General features: G+C 47.7%; 2 protein-coding genes across 7 annotated transcripts; one reads left to right on the top strand and one right to left on the bottom strand.

Moving 5' to 3' along the window:
* Positions 1-1557: 1557 nt before the first annotated feature.
* POFUT1 (protein O-fucosyltransferase 1) lies at positions 1558-15261 on the bottom strand. Of its 3 annotated transcripts, none has more exons than XM_053394698.1 (7): positions 14894-15261; positions 12124-12241; positions 11124-11306; positions 10212-10324; positions 7116-7308; positions 5761-6003; positions 1558-5245 (listed from the first exon to the last, which is right to left on the bottom strand). In XM_053394698.1, the coding sequence occupies exons 1-7, from the start codon at positions 15247-15249 to the stop codon at positions 5057-5059; spliced, it is 1395 nt and encodes a 464-aa protein (XP_053250673.1). In that variant the 5' UTR covers positions 15250-15261; the 3' UTR covers positions 1558-5056. The 3 variants fall into 3 exon arrangements, with proteins under 3 accessions (XP_053250673.1, XP_053250674.1, XP_053250675.1); XM_053394699.1 differs by having other exon boundaries at positions 12124-12245; positions 14894-15139; XM_053394700.1 differs by lacking the exon at positions 14894-15261 and adding an exon at positions 12615-12781 and having other exon boundaries at positions 12124-12245.
* Positions 14869-20722, top strand: PLAGL2 (PLAG1 like zinc finger 2). Of its 4 annotated transcripts, none has more exons than XM_053394695.1 (4): positions 14869-14911; positions 17659-17759; positions 18175-18540; positions 19175-20722. In XM_053394695.1, the coding sequence occupies exons 3-4, from the start codon at positions 18290-18292 to the stop codon at positions 20376-20378; spliced, it is 1455 nt and encodes a 484-aa protein (XP_053250670.1). In that variant the 5' UTR covers positions 14869-14911; positions 17659-17759; positions 18175-18289; the 3' UTR covers positions 20379-20722. The 4 variants fall into 4 exon arrangements, with proteins under 4 accessions (XP_053250670.1, XP_053250668.1, XP_053250669.1 ...); XM_053394693.1 differs by lacking the exon at positions 14869-14911 and adding an exon at positions 15413-15509; XM_053394694.1 differs by lacking the exon at positions 14869-14911 and adding an exon at positions 15426-15503.
* Positions 20723-20896: the final 174 nt, after the last annotated feature.

Raw genomic sequence — 20896 nt, 5'->3', positions numbered from 1 at the left:
TTGTGAGCTGGGAATACTGCCTTTATCAGTAAGGGCATGGCTGAGGACCTTGAAATATTGGATCTTCCTCCATTATAGAGCCCTATCCCCTAATACTATACTTTACGATCTTTTAAGTGATAGGGCAATCTACAATCTATCAGTGATTTGTAGGAGAAAACTGGATTCGATAGGGCTCACTTTAACTGATTTTGAAATCTCTGATCCCAAAGATATATGGGAAATTATCAGGAAGACCCTCACAGAAAAAAGTGTTCTCGCCATGCTTGAGGTTGCAAAGCGCAGCACCTGCTCTCCTATCCACCTAAATCTCCCTTTGTGTAGAGATTTCCAAAAGGGATACATGACAAATCTGAAGAAACATGAATCGTGTAGGCTGTTTATGTTGGCCAGATTTAACATGTTTCCCTCGGCGGTAGTGAGAGGAAGATACTTAGCTATCCCAGAATCAGAGCGTCTCTGTAAATGCAGAAAACAGGAACCCGATACTCTAGAGCATATATTCTTTTCCTGTGATTTTGGCAGCTATGCCAGAAGACAATTATTTGAGGCCCTAAAATTTAATGGACAGTTTTTTACACAACCAACTGTTCAGGACCTGCTGGCGGACAGCGATGATCAAATTACTTTAATAGCGGCTGAATTTTTAAGTGCTGTCCATGAAGAAAGAATGGGCCATGATAAAGAGACTTAGTGGTTTTAATGGTAGGTGATGTTGCTGTGTTGTATTATATTATTTATGTACATTGATTTATTTTTTGGAGTCAAGAATAGGACTGGGATAAATTGTGTTCGCTGAGCCCGTATTTTATACAGTCTGTATATGATGTTTGTTTGTTAATGTGAGGTGTGATATGCCTAATAAAGGATTTTGAAAAAAAAAAAAAAAAAAGGTAACAACTTTACACTTGAATGAAGTAAGGTGGTGTGCTGCCCTTTACAGGATGACGTTCTAAGAACTACACTCAAATAGTAGGTGGTCAACTGACACTATTTAACAGGTGAATTGCCCCATGTGCCAATCTTAAGTCAACACTGCCCAAGCTGTTGCCCTAAACTGCTGACTTGCAAGTAACAGAAATCAAAAGAACTTCATTCCATTTAGAATTTGATTATCTGTCTGGAAAAAATCAAATTGTTCGAGGCAATTATTATTATTATTATTACTACTAAATGCAATGGAAGAAAAACAGTTCTTGGGCAGTCAGATAAAATCTTCAACTGTGCAAAGAAGTTCTTGGTTAATCCACTCTGCATAAGAATCTGTTGCTTTTAAAAACAGATGCTTGGAAGTGTGCACAGCTTGTGTGGAAAGAGAGAGCCCATGACCTCACTTCTAAGCTGGGTCCTTCTGCCGATGGCATAAGCCTAATCAGCTCCATGGCAGGGAGATTCTATGTTTGGAGATCCCTAAATTGAAGAGTGAAAGGCAGCCATCTGGGCCAACAACTTCCTTTTTTCTAAAAGGAGAAAACATCAGCACGTGGTTTCACCAGGTGGATGTTAACCATAGCCAAAGCTAGAAGGAATGTTTCAAGTCATAAAAACACTCAAGAGAAAGATTAATGTTTTATTATGAAAATGAAAATCACAAAGTTATCCTCTGTACATCAGTTAATTTTTTTAAAAAGTAAAACATGGCTTCTGATATTGTGCATAGCACACAAATACCCCAGATGTCCTCCATTCTGAGCCAGCCACATAAATGGAGTTTACAGTGGTACCTCTGGTTACGAACTTAATTCGTTCTGGAGATCCGTTCTTAACCTGAAACTGTTCTTAACCTGAGGTACTACTTCCGGGTTAGCGGAGTCTGTAACCCGAGGTACCACTGTACACAAATGCTGGTGAGGCTGCACCCCATGGATGAATTGCCTCCTCATGGCACGGTGTAGCTGCACCCCTGCAAATTCCATATGGTCAACATCATTAATAGCACAGCCCTATGAGTATCTACACTGAATTCACTGGGACTTACTTCCAGATAATGGTGTACACCAGGCTTCCTCAACCTCGGTCCTCCAGATGTTTCTAGCTATCAGGACCAGTGGTCAAGGATGATGGGAATTGTAGTCTCAAGACATCTGGAGGGCCGAGGTTGAGGAAGCCTGGTGTACAGGATTGCCACCTTAAAAATATTTCATTAGCTGCATTTAAAACCAGAGATTGGCATTTCCTCCCACAAAGAGGCAAGATATATTGAAGGTATAGCACAGAGGATTCTCATGCCCATTAGGAAGCCTCCAGATACGAATGTTGATGCTTCAGGGCTGGCTAAGAGACAATGGTCTTTATATATAAATATATGAACTGCAGAGTAACTTCGCATACATGATAAAGAGTTTACAAAACTATGAATAGTGTGGAGAGCAAAAAGGGAGATTCCCCTTACCTCTCATAATACTGGAAACCCAGGTTCGTCTAACAAAACAGACCTAACCACCTACTGCCGGGCAGACAAAAAAGGTAAGTTTTGCCACAGGACATAATTGAATCTCTGGAACTTCCTTTGATAATATGTGGAGCTATCCATGGGTTTATCAGGCAGTAAAACAGCTTTTTTTCAGATTCTTGGAGGTGAAATCTACAAACGGCCATTAGCCATAACAGCTAATCAGAACTTGCATATGGAAATATAACTTGATATACAAGATGGAGATGAGCTGGTGAGGAGAACTGCTGCCTTCAGGCCCTTCCATTGTCTTCTGGATGGCTGCTGTTGGGAAGAAAAGGTTGGTTTAAGGTGGACCTTTGCCTGATCCATCAAGGAAATTGCTATATTCTTATACTTATTGACGAATTGCAGAAGAGTAACTGTTTGTTCTTGCTGCTCCAGACGGAAATATTGTGGCACTTACTGATCTTTGGAATCAAAATACTGTATTCTTTCAGAAGCTCAAGCAGAAGGGAGGATCCCACCTAACAGATGAAGTCAGAGATCATCTCCATGTGCTGTCACAGCCTCAGCCTTCTTTGGGTTTTTTTGTTGTTCTTCATAAATATTTCTGGACAATCTATTGAGAGTCTTTTTTTCATTTGATCATCACCATCATTATCATCCATATTACAGGTAGCTTTGGAACACATGGTTTCACTGCAGAATCTACCAAAACACAGGAACTGCATTTCTCTTCCAAGCCTAGTGCTTCTCTATACCTTTTAAGACGGAACTTTTAAACAAACTTCTTCAGTACTTCATAAAGATGAGCAAAGACCTTTCCAGCAAATACAATGCTGGTTTTCAGATTTGTAGCTTGCCAGTGATAATTCGCTATCAATAAAGTAAGTGATGCAAGGTAGTGATTAAATTAATAAACTTGCAAAGTTGCTGCTTATAAAAGTGTTTACTGGTCAGCTGAAACTGTTAGCATTTATGAACCAGAGTCTTTTCAGAAGATGGCAGAGGAAGACAGAAAAGAGACTGGAGGCAATGCTGCTACCACAAGCAACCAAACCTAGGAAAAGGTCATTTGCAATTCAATCCTGCTATTGCAAGATTGTTTCATCAACACCTAAAAGGAAGATACAGAGGCTAAAAATGCTGTCTGTGCAATTTAAGCCCAATAAAGCAAATAGAAAGCTCCAGAAAGTTATTTCCCCCAGCACAACATATTCAGTCTTAATATAGAGTGCAGATGGAAGGATAGTTCAGGCTTGCAGTCAGCAGCCAGGACAATTTGTCAACTGATGTTCAGAATGCACAGGAGCAGATAATTATCAGAGGGCAAGATGCTGCACTGTCACCACAGAAAGTTACTACTGATATGATGAGGAAACATAACATGAACTAGGTTAACCTGACAGTTTGCAGATCTCCTGCCTGAGGATTTTTCTGTGGGAAAACTCAATAGGTAAATTAGTGAGCATAGTTCAGATGTACAGTGAGAAAGCTGAATCATGATTTCAGAGCAATTATGCAGAGAAAAGTGCATAAACACTTTAAAACAAAAAAATCAAGATCCATTATCTGTTGGCTCCTCTTTTCAAGAGACTCAAAAGTAAACATCTGAAATTCAAAGTGGACCAAGTGGTTATTCCTTTCAGAGACTTTTAAAAGGTCACAGCTTCTAAACATAAAAAGGATGCTCAAAGAATGAGTGTACAAGAGTTGGAAGGAATCTTGGAGGTCTCCTAGTCCAACCCCTTGCTCAATGCAACAAAATAGTTTCAAGACGGCAGCCAGGCTGGGTTTCCAGAATAGAGAGCTCAGAAAGACATGATTGCTGACCCACCACAAGCCATTAAAATGCAACTGATGCACTGAGCTCTCAGCGAAGTTGCAAATGGGCCCAATAAAAGGTGCATAATATTTGATTTACGAATTATTATGGTGTTTCAAAAAGGAGATTATTTCTTAACTTCTATTTTATACTGTGTACAGTGCTTAGACTGCCCAGTTTGTAAAATACAAAACTGCTATAAAAGGCTCTTGTTTAATAGGATTAAAAAAAAAAAGTATCTCTATGCTACCTGGGAATTGCCTCAAACAGAACTGGTCCACAGGGCACCAGAGTTATTAGGACTAAAACTCCTGTGAAAGTCCCATAACGTGTCACAGCTGATAGCAAAATCATTTGCTTATAGTCTCCCCACTCCCAGCAAGGAGGAATGAGAATTGAATCCATTTGGCAGCTCAGAAAACAAAAGCACACAAGGCAAATGTCAGTCGGTTGCACAACTGAGAACGTATCTGCTGGTTCCCAGTTCTTAATGTCAGAACACTTCTTGTCAGTGAACAAGCTGTCTTGAGAATACTGTGCATTAAGGAAGCACCAGACCAGTCATTAATTCCAGAAGAGGTAGCAAGACAGCACAGAAAGGGGAAGAGAGGAACGGGAGTGGGTTTGCTTATTTGAACCACAACTGTGGGAGGAGGGAATGTTTCCTGGAAGTCATCCACTTCTCCTTTCAGGTCACGTTCTAGTAATATTCAAGGATTGCCATGAGGATGAACCTGTAGAATCCAGATATATCCAGTGCTTGCTTTGAGGGAGACCTTGTATTTATGAGAACTGTATGCAAATAGTGGGTCGAAAGGCATCTCTTCCTCTAGGGGCTACAATTCGTCCCGCGACGTGGGTGGATAGTCCATGCCAAAAAAGGACGAGGGTCTCCCATGCACATCGCGTTCTCTTTTCACAAAGGCAGTAAAGGAAGAAACACAGTTTCCAATGAAATGGTCAGACTTGCTGAGAATGTACAAATCTACCTGGGGCACTTCAGGCTGCAGGTACACCACTTTTATCTGAAAAGGGGAAAACAAGCAGAGCCCAGTGATTGAAAGTGAACAGACACAAGCAGACGTGGGGTTTGCCACAAGCTGTCTATCTACTCACTCTATCCCTCCACCTGAACTTGTTTCATCAAGCTCCACCTTTCTATAGCGCCTTCAGGTTCCCAGAGTATCTTTCAGACGGGGCCATTCTGTCTTACAGTCCTTGGTTCAAGAACCACCATGATGTCTCACCTCTGGTTTGCCATGTGGAAAGTCACCTGAATGATTTCCGAATTAGTGTTCAGCTACCCTATATCTAATGCAACCACATCGTATATTCTGAGCAAAAGAACTGTGTTGCCAAATCACTCAAAGACCCAGTAGAGCCCAAACTTTCTTCTGCCCATCCCTGCTGTAAGCCCCCCTGATTCCTCCGTCTGAGAAGAAAGGCAAGATATGAATATTTCCAGTGCATACACCCAGAGAGAGAAAAGCAGTGAAGTTTGCACCACCAGTAACTACTCATTGCTCCAGCAGGACATTACCTTTTGTTTGAAAAGCTGCTGTATTTCCTTCGTATAAGGTTCAGAGTCGCTGGCGATGTACACAGCTTTTGCATCTGTCTTCTTCACCCAGAGTCTTAGCGCTCGTTTTATCTCTTTCAGGCCTGGCAGACACATATCCATGGTAAGGGGTGCAGCGGTGTTCCGATCATAGCCCACACACTGTGGCGACGCCATTAAATGAGACCCAGCAGTGCCATCTTTCAACATATTGCATGCATTTTTCTAAGGCAGGGGGAGGAGAAAAACAGAACATCACACACAGGTAGAAGTGGTGAGAAACAGAGCATCATACAAAGGTAGGAGGACTTTATAGCAATGGAGAATTCCATACAGCTAGCCAAAGCAGGCAAAAAAACCACATTGCTAATGGAGGCTCCTTGCCACGGGATCACATTCATCCAGTGCTTTACCAGCTGCACTGGCTCCTGGTGGAGTACAGGATCAGCTCTTGACCTTTAAAGCCCTATGCGGCCTAGGACCCACGTACCTACGGGACCGCCTCTCCTGGTATGCCCCGCGGAGGACCTTAAGGTCCACAAATGACAACATTTTGGAGGTCCCAGTTCGCAAGGTGGTTAGATTGGTCTCAACTAGGGCCAGGGCCTTTTCAATACTGCCCCCAACGTTGTGGAACACTCTGTCACAAGAGACTAGGGCCCTGCGGGACTTGACATCTTTCTGCAGGGCCTGCAAGACAGAGCTTTTCCGCCTGAGCTTTGGTTTGGACTCGGTCTGACCCTTATGTTTCCCTCCCCTTATGGTCTTGATTTATCGGCTATTTTAAAATGAGGCTGCATTTTAAGTTGCATTTTAACATGTATTTTAAATATTTTCTCTCTCTCTCTCTCTTTCCCCCCTATTATGTTTTTACTGTGCTTTTAATGGTGTTAGCCACCCTGAGCCCGGCTCTGGCCAGGGAGGGTGGGGTATAAATAAAATGTATTATTATTATTGTTGTTAGTTTCAGTTATATTCCCATCCCCAAACAGTCTAGTTCAAGTATCCAAGAAGCTGTCAGTAACTGCAAGTCACAATGTGTACACCCCTTCAGGATCAGAGAAAGCATGCCTCTGAATATCACCAGCTGCTGGGGAAGAAAACAGAGAGAGGGTACCTGATCTCAACTCCTGCTTATGAGCTTCCCAGAGGCAGGATGGCCCTAGGTAGGCAACAGGATGCTGAGCTACGTAGGATTTTGTTCTGAACCAGCATATGCTCTTAACAGCCCCACCCTCTCCCTTTTTTATTCATATGGAGCTAGAAGCTGCCAGTCAGACTCTATTACAGCCCTGCCCACATTACAGTCCCCATGGAAGTATATGTAAGAACCATACCCAGTCTGAACCGACACGCAAATGGATTCCCACGTAGGGTCTGACCAGGAACGAATTAATATAGGACTCGCCTTTCTTCACCATCTCATCAGACCATACCATGTACTGATGCAGGGACCGGTACTCTTCCAGAACTGGAAACTGGGCTGGGGCCCCCGGAAGAGCCACAACAGGATGTTCAGAGGAGGGAAACCTAGTAAAAGACACAGTGGAAAGATCAACAGGAGCTACAACTTGCCATGTTTGCTCGCACCAGTGCTGCTCAGTTTTTACTGTTGAGAACTTTTAATGCAAATGCTTTTTTCTAGTTAAATTTTTTTAAACACACCTACAGCAAAGAGATGAATTACTAACAAGATTTATGAAGAATATGCTAACCCAAATAAAATTACCGTATTTTTCGTCCCATAGGACGCTCCGTCCCATAGGACGCACCTAGTTTTTTTGGGGGGGAAATAAAGGAAAAAAATTCCCCCTTTATTTCCCCCCCCAAAAGCAGGTCGGGGAAACCGAACCAGGTCGAGGAACAGCGGGATGGCGGCGCTGTGCCTCCCTGCTGTCCCCTGAGCTTGTGGGGCTGGCCAATGTCTGCCCGGCGCGAGGGGCGCCCTGCTTCAGGGCGCCCCGCCCGCTATCCGTAGCGTGGGGAGCCCTGCGGGGAACTCCTGCAGGGCTCCCCACGCTGCGGATGTCTGTCCGGCGCAAGGGGTGCTCTGCTTCAGGGTGCCCCACCCGCCGGGCGGCAGGCTGCTATCCGCAGTGTGGGGAGCCCTGCGGGGAACTCCTGCAGGGCTCCCCACGCTGCGGATGTATGCCCGGCGCGAGGGGCGCTCTGCTTCAGGGCGCCCCACCCGCCGGGCGGCAGGCTGCTATCCGCAGCATGGGGAGCCTTGCGGGGAACTCCCGCAGGGCTGCCTAGGCTGTGGAGGTGTTCCCGAAGCGCCGGGCGCTCTGCTTTCAGGGCGCCCGACGCTCCGGGAAGCAGGCTGCGGATGGCTGCGGATGTCTTCCTGAAGCCTGGAGAGCGAGAGGGGTTGGTGCGCACCGACCCCTCTCGCTCTCCAAGCTTCAGCAAAAGCCTGCATTCGCCCCATAGGACGCACCCAGATTTCCCCTTCATTTTTGGAGGGGAAAAAGTGTGTCCTATAGGGCGAAAAATACGGTAATCTGTATTTTGCATTTCTGTTGTCATGCTCTTCAGCTCATAAGAACTTCCTAATTCCCCAGACACTTGCATCACCTCCCAAATATTTGCATACTGGAGCTTAGGCGGGCCTCCTTAGGGGAAAGAAGTTGAAAAGTGCACCTCCCTGTATTTTAAACTACGGCAGCAATCTCTGAAAAATCAACAGACTAAGCAAGCAGACTTTAGTTATGCATGCATGCACCTGCCTAATACTGTCACAGACCTTTGCCCTACGCATGCCAACTGGCAGCAGTGTCTTACGGTCTCAGAGCTGGAGGTGTCTTTCCTAGTTCTACTGCCCAAGATCAAGGATTCTTCTTACAAAACACATACCACCCAAAGACCGTTATGCGACTCTTCTTCATTAAAGCTCTGTGCAGTGATAGCAAATTGCAGGTTAGCTGTGGGTTGCAGGGCCAACTTTCAGATTGTATTGAGATGGCAAGGGGAGTGAGACAGGGCTGTATTTTTGCCCCCACATTGTTTAGCTTTTTCCTAAATGATTTAGAGGAAAGTCTAATGGACCCAGATGGTCATCTCCCAAAAATAGGAACCAGAAAGACCCCTATTTTGCTATATGCCACTGCTTCTTATCCCATCCTCAATGGAAAATGTAATGTTATTATCAAGGCATTTTTATTTGCTCAGTTTTTGTCTGATATTATATTTTGTCTGTTTTTGTGTTTTCTTGTTGTTAAATCACCTTGGTTGCCACCCGTGTGGAAAGGCAGGATACTTGTCCATCTTTCTTTACGGTCTGCAAATAACAACATCTTGGAGATTCCGGGCCTCAGGCAGATTAGGCTGGCCTTGGCCCCGGCCTGGTGGAACACTCTGCCACAAGAGATCAGGGCCCTGCGGGATTTGGCATCTTTTTGCAGGGCCTGCAAGACAGAGTTGTTCTGCCATGCCTTTGGTCAGGGCTCAGCCTGAATCCCCTTCTCTTTTTGTATAAGAACTAGTATGAAAGAGGCCTCCCAGCATTCTCACAGGCCCATATAAGAACAGCGTAAGCAGTTGGGCCTGATGAGCATTTACTGTTCCCAAGCATAGCTGTCAACCTTCCCTTTTTTTTTGCGAGAAATTCTCTTATTCCAGCGCAATTTTCCGCTGCTTTCTGCTGCTATCCCGGATTGTTAGATATCCCGTAGACTGTCGCCAGGACAGGTGAGGCTGCTGATCCCTTATTTTCGAGGCTGCTGATCCCTTATTTTCAAATCTGAAAGTAGACAGCTATGTTCCCAACCCTAATCCTGCGGAAAGCCATCTAATTAGATTTTAATTTGATACTGACTTGTTTTTTAGGAGGTAATTTAATTATTGTTTGATTTTATACCAATGTTATTGTTAAGATATTCCGTTCCACCTGAACAGACGTGTGGAATTGTTGTATGTCACATGTCTGTTTACAATCCAGCACAGCTTGCTGGGAACTTCCGTTGTGCTGCTTATGCTTATGCTGCTTGCTTGGACATGAAAGGGAGAAGACATGTTTTTCCTTTTGTCCTGGTGTACGCTGAATAAACTGCCTGTAAATATGCTTTACACAGCCTCTCCCTGCCACTTCTGTTGTGCGTTTACTCTGCTGAGTTGCGTGCCCAGCTTCTGAAGCTCTGGGTTGCAGATTCATGCTGCACCAAGGACTGGAGTTTGACTGGCACGTTGGCCGGTGGGCTGGAGCCAGCTGGGGGCTTGCCAATTGCCCCTGATTCCTTAGCAGCATCCCAACAGTTATATGTCTGACGTTAGCCGCCCTGAGCGCGGTTTCAGCTGGGGAGGGCGGGATACAAATAAAAGATGATGATGATGATTTCCAAGAACCCTTTACAAGCCAGAGCAGCAATGGAGGAATGTGCCCAGTGCCTAACCATGCCCTTCGCCCAATGGCACCCCCAAGCGACACTTGCTACCTTCGAATCCAGTGGTCCTTGTAAGAGGCACTGAAGGAGAGGCCTCCAAACAGCTCCGACCTATCGAAATCCACAGCAAACTGATCCCAAAAGGGGCCAAAGGGGTTTCCATCCTGCAAAAGCAAAGGCAGCTGCTTGTTCACTGCGGCAGACAAAAGGTGAGGCAGGCCAGAGGAACAGGCAGCTTTGCAGTTGCTACGGGAGCCGCAAGCTCCATAGCTGACACAGCCCATATTCCATAGTCCCGCCCCCACTGAAACCTGTGTGTGAGTTTACCCGAAGCTTTCCAAGTATAGAGAGGATGAAATGAAGTTAAATACAAACACACTGAAATGATCCACAGAACATTATCTAGAACAAACTTCCTCAAACTCAGCCCTCCAGATGTTTTTGGCCTACAACTCCCATGGTCCCTAGCTAGCTGTTGCATAATACTGTTTCATAATTTATGATAATTTAGAATTTAAATGTATTTTCATGCAATGTTTGATACTTCCAGCTGATGAAGGTGATACATCGAAACAGGGCCCTGTCCTGGTTTCTTATCCATAATTTCTGATCCATAATTGATTTCTGCTCAATGATTGAAACTAAGATCTTCACGTCAAATCTGACTATGGACTAACATGAACTCTTATCTCTAATACTGTAACAAATTATTGTGTTATACATATCCTTATGAGTTTGAATTTGTAATCTCTGTTTGAGTTTGTAATCCTTGTCAGAATACATACTTTTGAATGGATTAGTTTTTGTTACAATTGACTATTGATTCGCGAGTAGGGACCACTTCCACTATTGAAACTTATACTGGCCTGAGTTCTTGGTGTGCTTTTTTCTTGATTTAGAAGAACGGCAGCAGCAGAGCTTTTACTACAGCCCAGGCACCTCAGGGATGAGAAAGACTCTTACCTTCATGGGGCAAGTCCTTTTGTCAGCACTCCTCTGAGCTGCTGCTTCAAAGCAGTATGCCACTCGCTTGCCAGGAGGCCAGTGGATGGGTGCCAACTTTTCCATAAATTCCTCCAAAGTGATGACCCGGTGGTACTCCAGGAGAGGCGCCAGCTTGAAGTATTCTTTGTAGGGAACGTGCTGCTGCAATGCAAAGAGAACAGAGTTTAGGAGCCTGTCCACACACATAACTGTTCCAGCAATAGTGAATCCACAACCGTCTGAAGGAAAAGCGAGCAGCATAACGTAAAGGGCTGAAGTATTTCCAAAGCCTAGTCTACCCTGGTCTGTCAGATTTGCAGGTTTGATGTACTATTGACTCCTTCACTATCCATGAAACTCCAGCTTGAAGCAGAGGCCAGGAGAGCTTTCAAGACCCGCAGTTGGCTAATTAAAGACTAGAGGGGGACCAGAGCTTAATGGTTGAAAACTTTTTTTTTTTTGCTTGTACAAGGTATACAAAATGTAGGTAGCACCCAACACCAGCAGAATTAACTCATCTGTTCCAAGGACCTATTCACTGAGCCTGCTTATGTGTGGCCTTGGGAAAATACCGTATTTTTCGCCCTATGGGACGCACCGGCCCATAGGGCGCACCTAGTTTTTTGGGGGGAAATAAAGAAAAAAAATATATCCCCCCCAGCCGCGGCTTCAGCGCGCCCCGCGCTCCGGGCAGCAGGCTGCTATCCGCAGCCTAGGGAGCCCTGCGGGAACTCCCATGGGCTCCCCAGGCTTGCTGATAGCTTCCTGAAGCCTGGAGAGCGAGAGGGGTCAGTGCGCACTGACCCCTCTCGCTCTCCAAGCTTCAGCGAAATCCTGCATTCGCCCCATAGGACGCACCCAGATTTCCCCTTCATTTTTGGAGGGGGGAAAGTGCGTCCTATAGGGCGAAAAATATGGTACTTAGCATTCCAAAAGCACAGAACCCAAATATACCTCAGAAGTTCTCAGGACTACTTACATTTGTGTAGGGAGGCCTGTGATACCGGTACTCAATCCAGGGGGGCACAGCTAAGGTCCGATTCACCATTTTAGCAAACGCCAAAGAGCCCAGAAAATGGTCTGCTTGGTTCCCAAATCTCCCTTGAAATAGAACATAAAGACCTGTTTCTTAGTCACCAGGCTGGGGCAGAGCAACAAGCCTAGGGAAACTTCATACTGAAGAACTACATGGCTGCCAAACTCAAAATGCTGCAGATCTTCCTTCATTATGTTGAATTGTTCACAAAGCTTAAGCATAAGGCAAGTCGCATAAATGTTAGGACTCTGGAACTATTCCCAACCCACAGAAGCTTGCAGAAGTCCTCTCCCCCCATAAAAAAGCCCTAGTAATCAATGGCAACCAATAATTACTTCCTAATAACAAGAAAGGAAACTCTTACAAAAGTTTAAGAAATTTATTGCACAAAGGACTAACAGAAGAAAGTATACTTGGGTAGCAAGACTTCTGACCTCTGTGGATTTATTTGGGAAGCTCTCAGAAAGTGGTATCAAGGAAGGTGGAAATGAGACGTCTGATAACCTGGAGGCAAATTATACCCATATCGAATAATCAAGTGGCTATTTACATAGCTGAAATAAAAATCACAGTTGCTGTTTCCTTAATTGAAAGCTTGCCCTGGGAGCTTATAATAGTTTAGCAGTCTTTAAATCAATCTCTCTCTCACACACACTTTAAGTCAATTGTATTATTTTCTTGCCTTTTAACATTTATCTTCTAATTGGTGCACTCCACTGCAGAGATGGGGAACCGTTACATAGGAGTCCAATACACCGCAGGTTGATCACGAACCAGAAGCAGGTCACTCCCTAAGCTATAATGCAATAGTAGCATGCAGTAACCTAACAATAACCTACAGGGCAGCAGTCCCACCAGGAACATGTTGGTGAAGCAGCGACCAGCAGGATGGAACTTTCTGCTCACCAAATGATGAGCAGAAGGTTCAAGCCTGCTGGCAGCACAGGTCTGCTTTGCCCTGTGGAAAACACACTAGTGCAGCAGCACCCAGCAGGACTGAACTTGTCCCTCTGACCCATCATCTGACAGACAGGGGGAAAGTGTCTAGTAAAAGGCCATAACTCGACTGCACAGCACCTATTTTGCATGCACAAGGTCCCAGGTTTGATCCCCAATATTATCATTAATATGAATTAATTTTAGATACCACCCTTCATCCAAGGACCACAGGGCAGTTTACAGTATTAAAAACACAAAAATACATAATATAATAAACAAAACAACAACAGCCTTCCACACATACAATTTAAAAGGCCATGGAGGCCTGGGAAGAACTCTTGGTTTGCAACCCAAGGAAGCCGCTGACATTCAGCGCAAGCAACACTGAGCTAGATGGACCGCGACCCACCTTAAGGGCAAGGCAGCATCCCAAGTTACAAAAAAGCACAGCAGGAGAAACAACAGGTTGGTTATTAGTTTTTGTTGTTGTTGTTGTTGTTTACACAAAGGTAAAAGGAACAGAGGAGAAAAAAGATGTGAATCTGCTGCCTCCAGGTATGACTGGACTTCACTGTCAATTATTTTTATTGATTTTCTGAATTACAGTATTACAAATCATTGCCAAATTAATTCCATTAAATACAGTTTTAATACAGACCCTCCCTGCCTGCAGACTGTCTCGCCAGAGTGGTGCATGTTCTAGTTATCTCCGGCTTGGACTACTGCAATGCGCTCTACGTGGAACTACCTTTGAAGGTGACCCGGAAGCTACAACTAATCAAGAATGAGGCAGCTAGACTGGTGACTGGGAGCAGCCGCCGAGACCACATATTACCGGTCTTGAAAGACCTATACTGGCTCCCAGTACACTTCCAAGCACAATTCGTGGTGTTGGTGCTGACCTTTAAAGCCCTAAATGGCCTCAAAGGCCCAGTATACCTGAAGGAGCATCTCCACCTCCATTGTTCTGCCTGGACACTGAGGTCCAGCGCCGAGGGCCTTCTGGCGGTTCCCTCACTGCGAGAAGCCAAGTTACAGGGAACCAGGCAGAGGGCCTTCTCGGTGGTGGCGCCCGCCCTGTGGAATGCCCTCCCTTCAGATGTGAAGGAAATAAGCAGCTGTCTTATCTTTAAAAGACATCTAAAGGCAGCCCTGTTTAGGGAAGCTTTTAATGTTTAATAGACTATTGTATTTTAATATTCTGTTCAAAGCCGCCCAGAGTGGCTGGGGAAACCCAGCCAGATGCTGGTATAAATAATAAATTATTATTGTTATAAAACCGGTTTCCCGCTCTCCACACGAGATATGTCCAAGATGTGCCCCTATCGCTGTGCTTTGTTCTCAGTTCAACTCTAGTTAACACCCTCCAGAATTTGTCAAAATGATTATCCATCAGCTGCCCCTTTACATCCCTGAATGCAGCAAAACAAACAAACAAAACCCCAAGTGAACCTTAACGTAGATTCTCAGTGACAGCAAGTGTGGTTAATACTCCATCTCCACTTTAAACATCTGCTTGATTTTGAGTAAGTTCTGAAAAAAGCAGGTACGGCTGGACTTCCACTCCCAGCAGCCAGCGCGGTCCGCGGTGAGGGATGACGGGAGTTGTAGTCCAACGGCACCGGGAAGGCCCCCTCAGGCTCCTCGAAGCCCCCGGGGGCCTACAGAGCCCCGGCCTGCGAGAGGAAGGAGAAAAGGGGGGACGGAGAGGGGACGGTGATACCCGAGTGGCGCCCTGGGAGGGGAGGAAAGGAAGCGCCCCCCGCCGCCTCACCCATGCAGGGGCAGTAGAGTAAGTATCCCGACGGGTCCCAGGCGCCGCCGCCGCCGCCTTCGCCTCCGCTGCCCAGGTGGAACAGGACGAGCAGCACCTGCAGGCCCGCGAAGCCAACAGCCTCCTTTCCGGGAACAGCCATGCCTCCCTCCGCCTCTTCCTCCGGCTTGGAAGAAGCGGCTTCGGCTCGTAGAGTTTAGCGGGAGAGAAGCTGCCTCGCTAGGCCGGGCTAGGCCGCGCCCGTCTCCATGGCGACCGGCCCCTTTTCCCGGCACGCCCCGCGGCGGCGGCGGCGCTCGTGAGGGCAGAGCGGCCGGGCCGAGGCGGCTTCCGGTCTGGGCCGGATGTGGCGCCATGGAGGCCTTGAGGGGCGCGAGCGAGCCCGCGAGAGGAAAATAAAGGCGAACGAACCGCCGCCGCCGCCTCAGTCCCCTCAGCCGCCGCCGCCTCCTTCTCCCCACGGAGCGGTTCCTCTTCCCCGCAGCCTCCGGTCATGGGGCCTCCGCCGCCCGCTCAGTTACCACAACAAGAGCTTGGCCCGCCTTCGTCGACGTCTTCCTCGCCTTTTCCTCCAGCCGGGACGAGCCAGCGGAGGGGAGCGACTCGCGGGGTGGGGGTGAGCGAGCGAGCGAGCGGCCTTGAGGGGTTGTGTATTAGTGGCGGGGGTGGGGACGGTTTCTCGAAAGTACGCATGCGTGGGAGGGGGTTTAATGGAGTTCGGGGCGCCAGCATAAGAACCCCCCCCTCCAATGTTAGGGACACCCTCCCTCTCCTCAGATAGGCCATAATATTCCAGTATCGCCGTGCGCGCGTTTACAGAGCCACAACAACAACAAAGGTCAGTCCCCTGCCCCGAGGAGCTTCCAGACCTAAGGTGGGAAAGGGGCGGGCAGGAAGAGCAGGTGCAGCTCTGCCTCGTTGCAGGTGGAAGCAGGGACGGGACTGGTGGAAGGAGCCCTGGGGCTGAAGAAGGGCAGAGTGTGTGTGGGGGGGTCGTAGCTAGGAAGACACCAGCCTCTGTGCCTTTTGGAGGGAAGGGTCAGTGGTGTCGCTGCGGGTACTTGGCATGCAGGAGGCTCCAGGATCAACCTCTGGCGTGAAAATGATCCGGTGGGAGGTGTTGGGAAAGACCTTTTCTGCCTCTAAGCTGCTGCTGCTGCCAATCAGAACAGACCCTTTTGGGCCTGATTGAGACAGTAATCATGGCTTGGAATGGGGCTGACTCCCATATTCCGTTCCCAAGAGAGAAAATAGATAGAGAACTCCGTTTCTCTCCCCTTAAAATAAACGTGAAAAACTTGGAGTTTCCTGTAGTAGAGGAGTGTATAGGATTTTAGGGCTGTGAACTCTGCTTGCCCTGTTCTCCCCCTTCAATCCTCACTTCTTCCATAAAACTAGGTTAAGCACTTTCTGCACCTGTTTGTTCGTAGAGGGTTCCCTGAGTCTTGGATGCAGTAGAAGCGATGTGCCTCAGCCACATAAACAGCATTTTAGCCGCTCAGGTCTGTCTTGAGCCCTTGGCTATGTGCAAAAGGCTTTCCGTTGGTTCTGCATGCTCACTGTCCAGAGTGCTGATGGGCAGTTTCTTTTCTGCCTGGAGAGGGAAGGGCATGAGAGGAGAAAAGTGCTGGAGCTCTGGCTTTGTGCCCACCTTCCCTGAGAAGGTCACATGGCCTTGTCCTGATTTGACCTACTTGGATGGAAACACTTGGCCCCAGCAGAATGGCAGCCTGCCCTGTTGGCTTGCCAAATTCCCAGGCAGATGTGCAAGTACAACAATCACATTAAAAATAAATCTTGGCATCCCTCCGGCAGGTGACGCGAGTAGGGAACGTCACTTGAACAAGGATCAACAGTAAGCTTTATGAATTAAGTGAAATGGCAGGGATGAGGCTATAGTCAGGAGGTTGGGGCCTCTAAGCTGTTTCATTTCAGTGGCCCTCCTTTTGAAGCTGGTTGAGGGGTGTAATTTTAGTATGAGAAAGCAGCTGAGAGGTATCAGGGCGTGTACAATGAAGAACTCTGACCCAGCCATCTTCTGAAAATGATGTGGTGTTTACATAGGACCATCACTGTTGTGGTGCTTTACAGTGTACGGTAGCCCAGTCTTTCCCAAAAGGCATTTGAAATTTAACAATGTAAATGACAAAACAGAAACAAGGGCATGCTTCAGTTTCCCAGATGTAAAATGTAACCAATAATTATGTATCTAGTAGGCCAAGATGAGGACATTAAGGTGCTGTGACTTTTTTGTTCTTAACATACTTCAGAAATCTCAGAGCTGCTGTAGAAAGTGTTCATGTGGTCTTACCAGCTGAGCAGTTATCAGGTATTTCCCCCCACCTCCTTGGCTTCCATTGCTATGGGGCTGGTGCTCCCAGATCACTCGTCTCATCCCAAAAGACATTTTCCTAATAGCAATTGAAAAAGTGGCACCTGTATTTAGAAGATCAACAAAGGAATGGGGTAGAACAGGCAAGATACTTTATTCTCAGGTTTTGAAAGGTCACCCCCAACACTTCTGGAATTTGGGTTGTAACGGCGTAATTTCCATCGGCCAAGTGGGAGTATTCCAGGCCTTATAGCAGAGTGGGAATTTACTGGTCCTGCTCCCCCCCCCACTCACTGCTTTGCCTGGCTAGCTATGCCTCTTGCTGGCCTGGGTAGATCATATAAAGAAGTGTGAGAGGGGGGGTGCAGCAACTAGCCCAATGTACAAAGGTAAAAGTTACATGAGTTTCTCTCTCCACTTTTGCCTCCTGAAGGTTGCCCAGAAGGCAAGGCGTCCCTGAGACTGGAAAAGGTTCCCACCCCTGCCCTTACATCATGCAGCTCACCTGATTAAAGCAGTGTACTAGTTCAGTGGGTAAGTGTTGGGTAAGGTAAATGCCATCTCCTTTATCAGGCATTTGCAAAAGTAAAAGGAGTGTCATACACTGAATCCAAGACACACTGTGTCAGTAATGAAACCTCAAGATGAACTGGACTGTGTCCTGAGCCTTTTTTTTTTAATGCAGACAGATTTCCACTGTTGCTGCAATAATTATACACTCGCATTAGAATTTAAGATTGTGGTAATAATCTCTTCTTTAAACATTGAAACTGAAAACAAGTCACAAGTGCTCTTTAAAGGTTGATGTTGACATCTAGGAATCTAAATCTTTTCCTGTACTCAGAATAGGGCTGGTGCCTAAAAGTAGATTTAAAATTTGGAGTCTTGTCCCACCATCTCTGTGTACCTGTCCATTCACTTCCCTTAATCACGCAATTCATCATTCCAGGTAGCAACCTCTTCTTGCTGAAACTTTTGAAAATTGTCAGTGGGTGTGACTATACCAGTGAGATGCCCAAGGGCAGGACTTCTGCTTCATTTGGCCCTCCTCTGCTAGGCCTGCCATGACCGCATTCTTCACCAGCGTCCCCAACTGGATTCAAGATGCAAAGCAGGAGGAGGAGGAGACGGGCTGGAAACTAGTCCCCCGCCCCAAGGGCCGAGAAAGCGAGAGCCAAGGGAAATGCCAGCACGAACCGTCAGGAGCCTCCTTCCCCAGTGTGGATAAGCTGAGAGCAAACCCAGAGCAGAGACCGTACGGCTGCCCTCAAGTGCACTGTGGCAAGGCCTTTGCTTCCAAGTACAAGCTCTACAGGTATGTAGGAGGGATGGGTTAGAGCAGGCATGTTCAAAGTCCGGCCCGGGGGCCTAATTTGGCTCGCCGGTCAGTTTAATCTGGCCCCTGCTGCAGTTTATCACCTTGGGCAAACTGCAAAAAGAAGCTCAACAACTTCAACCCTAAAAGGTCAAAAACTTTGGTCAGCCCTCATGCATGTTCACTTCATCAAATCTAGCCCTTTCTGAAAAAAGTTTGGACACCCCTGGGTTTGAGGGTTGGGCTAAGACGGAGCAGCCTCGGGTTCAAGCTTGGCCATGGAACGGGTTTGTTTTAGAGCAGTGTTTCCCAAGCGTGGGAAGGATAACTTACACTATGTGGCCATAGATGAAAAGTTTGGGGCTGCTGGTGAAAGGCAACAAACCTCGCCACACAAGCCTCCATAGCATTCTCCCCCCAGGTCCCATTTATGATCTGAATGGTGTAAGATGTGCGGATGGGTGTGGCAAATGTCAAATTCTTTGCTCTCCTTCACTCCTATAACTCTTAAAACCGGGCAGAGGAGAATCTCCTTGCCCAAGCTAACCTGCCCAGCTTTTGTGGTGATTGTGCTGTTGGCGGGGGCAGGGACACAAGTAAGCTGCTTATAACCTGTGCTTCTTTCCCCCACAAGGCACTTGGCCACCCATTCTGCCCAGAAGCCCCACCAATGCATGTACTGTGAGAAGATGTTCCACCGCAAGGACCACCTTCGCAACCACCTGCAGACACATGACCCCAACAAAGAAGCTCTCCACTGCCCAGAGTGTGGCAAGAACTACAACACCAAGCTCGGCTACCGGCGCCACCTGGCCATGCATGCTGCCGCCAGTGGCGATCTCAGCTGCAAAGTGTGCTTGCAGATGTTTGAGAGCACCCAAGTCCTGCTGGAGCACCTCAAGGCCCACTCCCGGAGGCCCTCGGGCAGCGTGAAGGAGAAGAAGCACCCGTGCGACCACTGCGACCGCCGCTTCTACACTCGCAAAGATGTGAGGAGGCACCTGGTCGTACACACGGGCCGGAAGGACTTCCTGTGCCAGTACTGCGCCCAGAGATTTGGCCGCAAAGACCACCTGACCAGACACATGAAGAAGAGCCACTCCCAAGAACTGCTGAAGATCAAGACGGAGCCAGTGGACATGCTAGGCCTGCTCAGCTGCAGCTCAGCCGTTGCAGTGAAAGAGGAACTGAGCCCCGTCTTGTGCATGGCATCCCGGGATGTGATGAACAGTAAGAGCTTCCCTGGGATGCTGCCAATGGGCATGTATGGGGCACATGTCCCCACCATGCCCAGCTCAGGAATGCCCCATTCTTTAGTCCCCAACCCTCTGCCAATGGGAATGAGCTACCCCCTGGAGTCGTCCTCCCCACCACAACCTCCCCCAAAGTACCAGCTTGGATCTACCTCATACTTGCCTGACAAGCTCCCCAAAACAGAGGTGGACAGCTGTTTGGCAGAGCTCCCTGGAGGCCTGTCCCTGGTGCCTGGTGAGCCATCCTCGTCCTCTCCTCAGCCTATCACCCTGGAGGAGACTCTGCTCTCCAAGAGCCCCGCTCTGCTTTCTGAGGCTCTCTGTGCTGCTAACATGGACTTCTCCCATCTCCTGGGCTTCCTCCCCTTGAACCTCCCGTCATGCAACCCTCCCGTGTCCTCGGCGGGTCTGGTCATGGGCTATTCACAGGGAGAGACCCAGTCACTCCTCAGCACTTTGCCACCCCAAGAGGCGCCAGGAGCTGCGACCTCCCTTGGCTTCGGAGCACTTCACTCGCTGCCCTCCATGTTCTCTCCTGGCTTGGGTGCAACCACCTTGCCACGTTTTCACCAAGCGTTCCAGTGAGGCAGCCGGGGAAAGAACGGGACTTCCCTTCGGCGTGTGGATTGGGTACGGCAAAGGTGCCCGGATTTGTTCTCCTTCCTACCGTAGTCTGGGAAGGCTTGAGGGGAGGAGTGCCTGCGTGGACTGGAACTGCCACGCGGACTTTGATGCGCGCCTCAGTCCCAGACAGTGTGTAGGCTGCTGCAAATAGAAATTCAGGTATTTCCCCAACCTTGTTTGTTTGGTAAATCAGGCATCACACTGACCTTCCTTGGGGCTTCCGTCCTCATTCCACTTTAGGAGGTGATTGAATCGGGGGTCTGCCTCACGTTAGGGCACAACATTTCTTCTGCATTTCAGCGCCTCAGCCCGCTGCCCTTCCCACAGCACCTCTTCTGGTTGCGCCCACACAGTGCTGAGTGCGTGCAGAGTCAACACTTCCTTTCTTCAGAGCCGCGTCATTAAGACTCATTCCAACCGAATCGTGTTTACGCACCCGTAAAAAGTCTTCCCACCCACCCCTCACCCCCCACCATTGC

This window comes from Podarcis raffonei, chromosome 6, assembly GCF_027172205.1.
Source record: "Podarcis raffonei isolate rPodRaf1 chromosome 6, rPodRaf1.pri, whole genome shotgun sequence".
In the NCBI taxonomy this organism is placed as follows: Eukaryota; Metazoa; Chordata; class Lepidosauria; order Squamata; family Lacertidae; genus Podarcis; species Podarcis raffonei.
The sequence above is the reverse complement of the archived record's forward strand: the minus strand, read 5'-3'. Positions and strand labels throughout refer to the sequence as shown.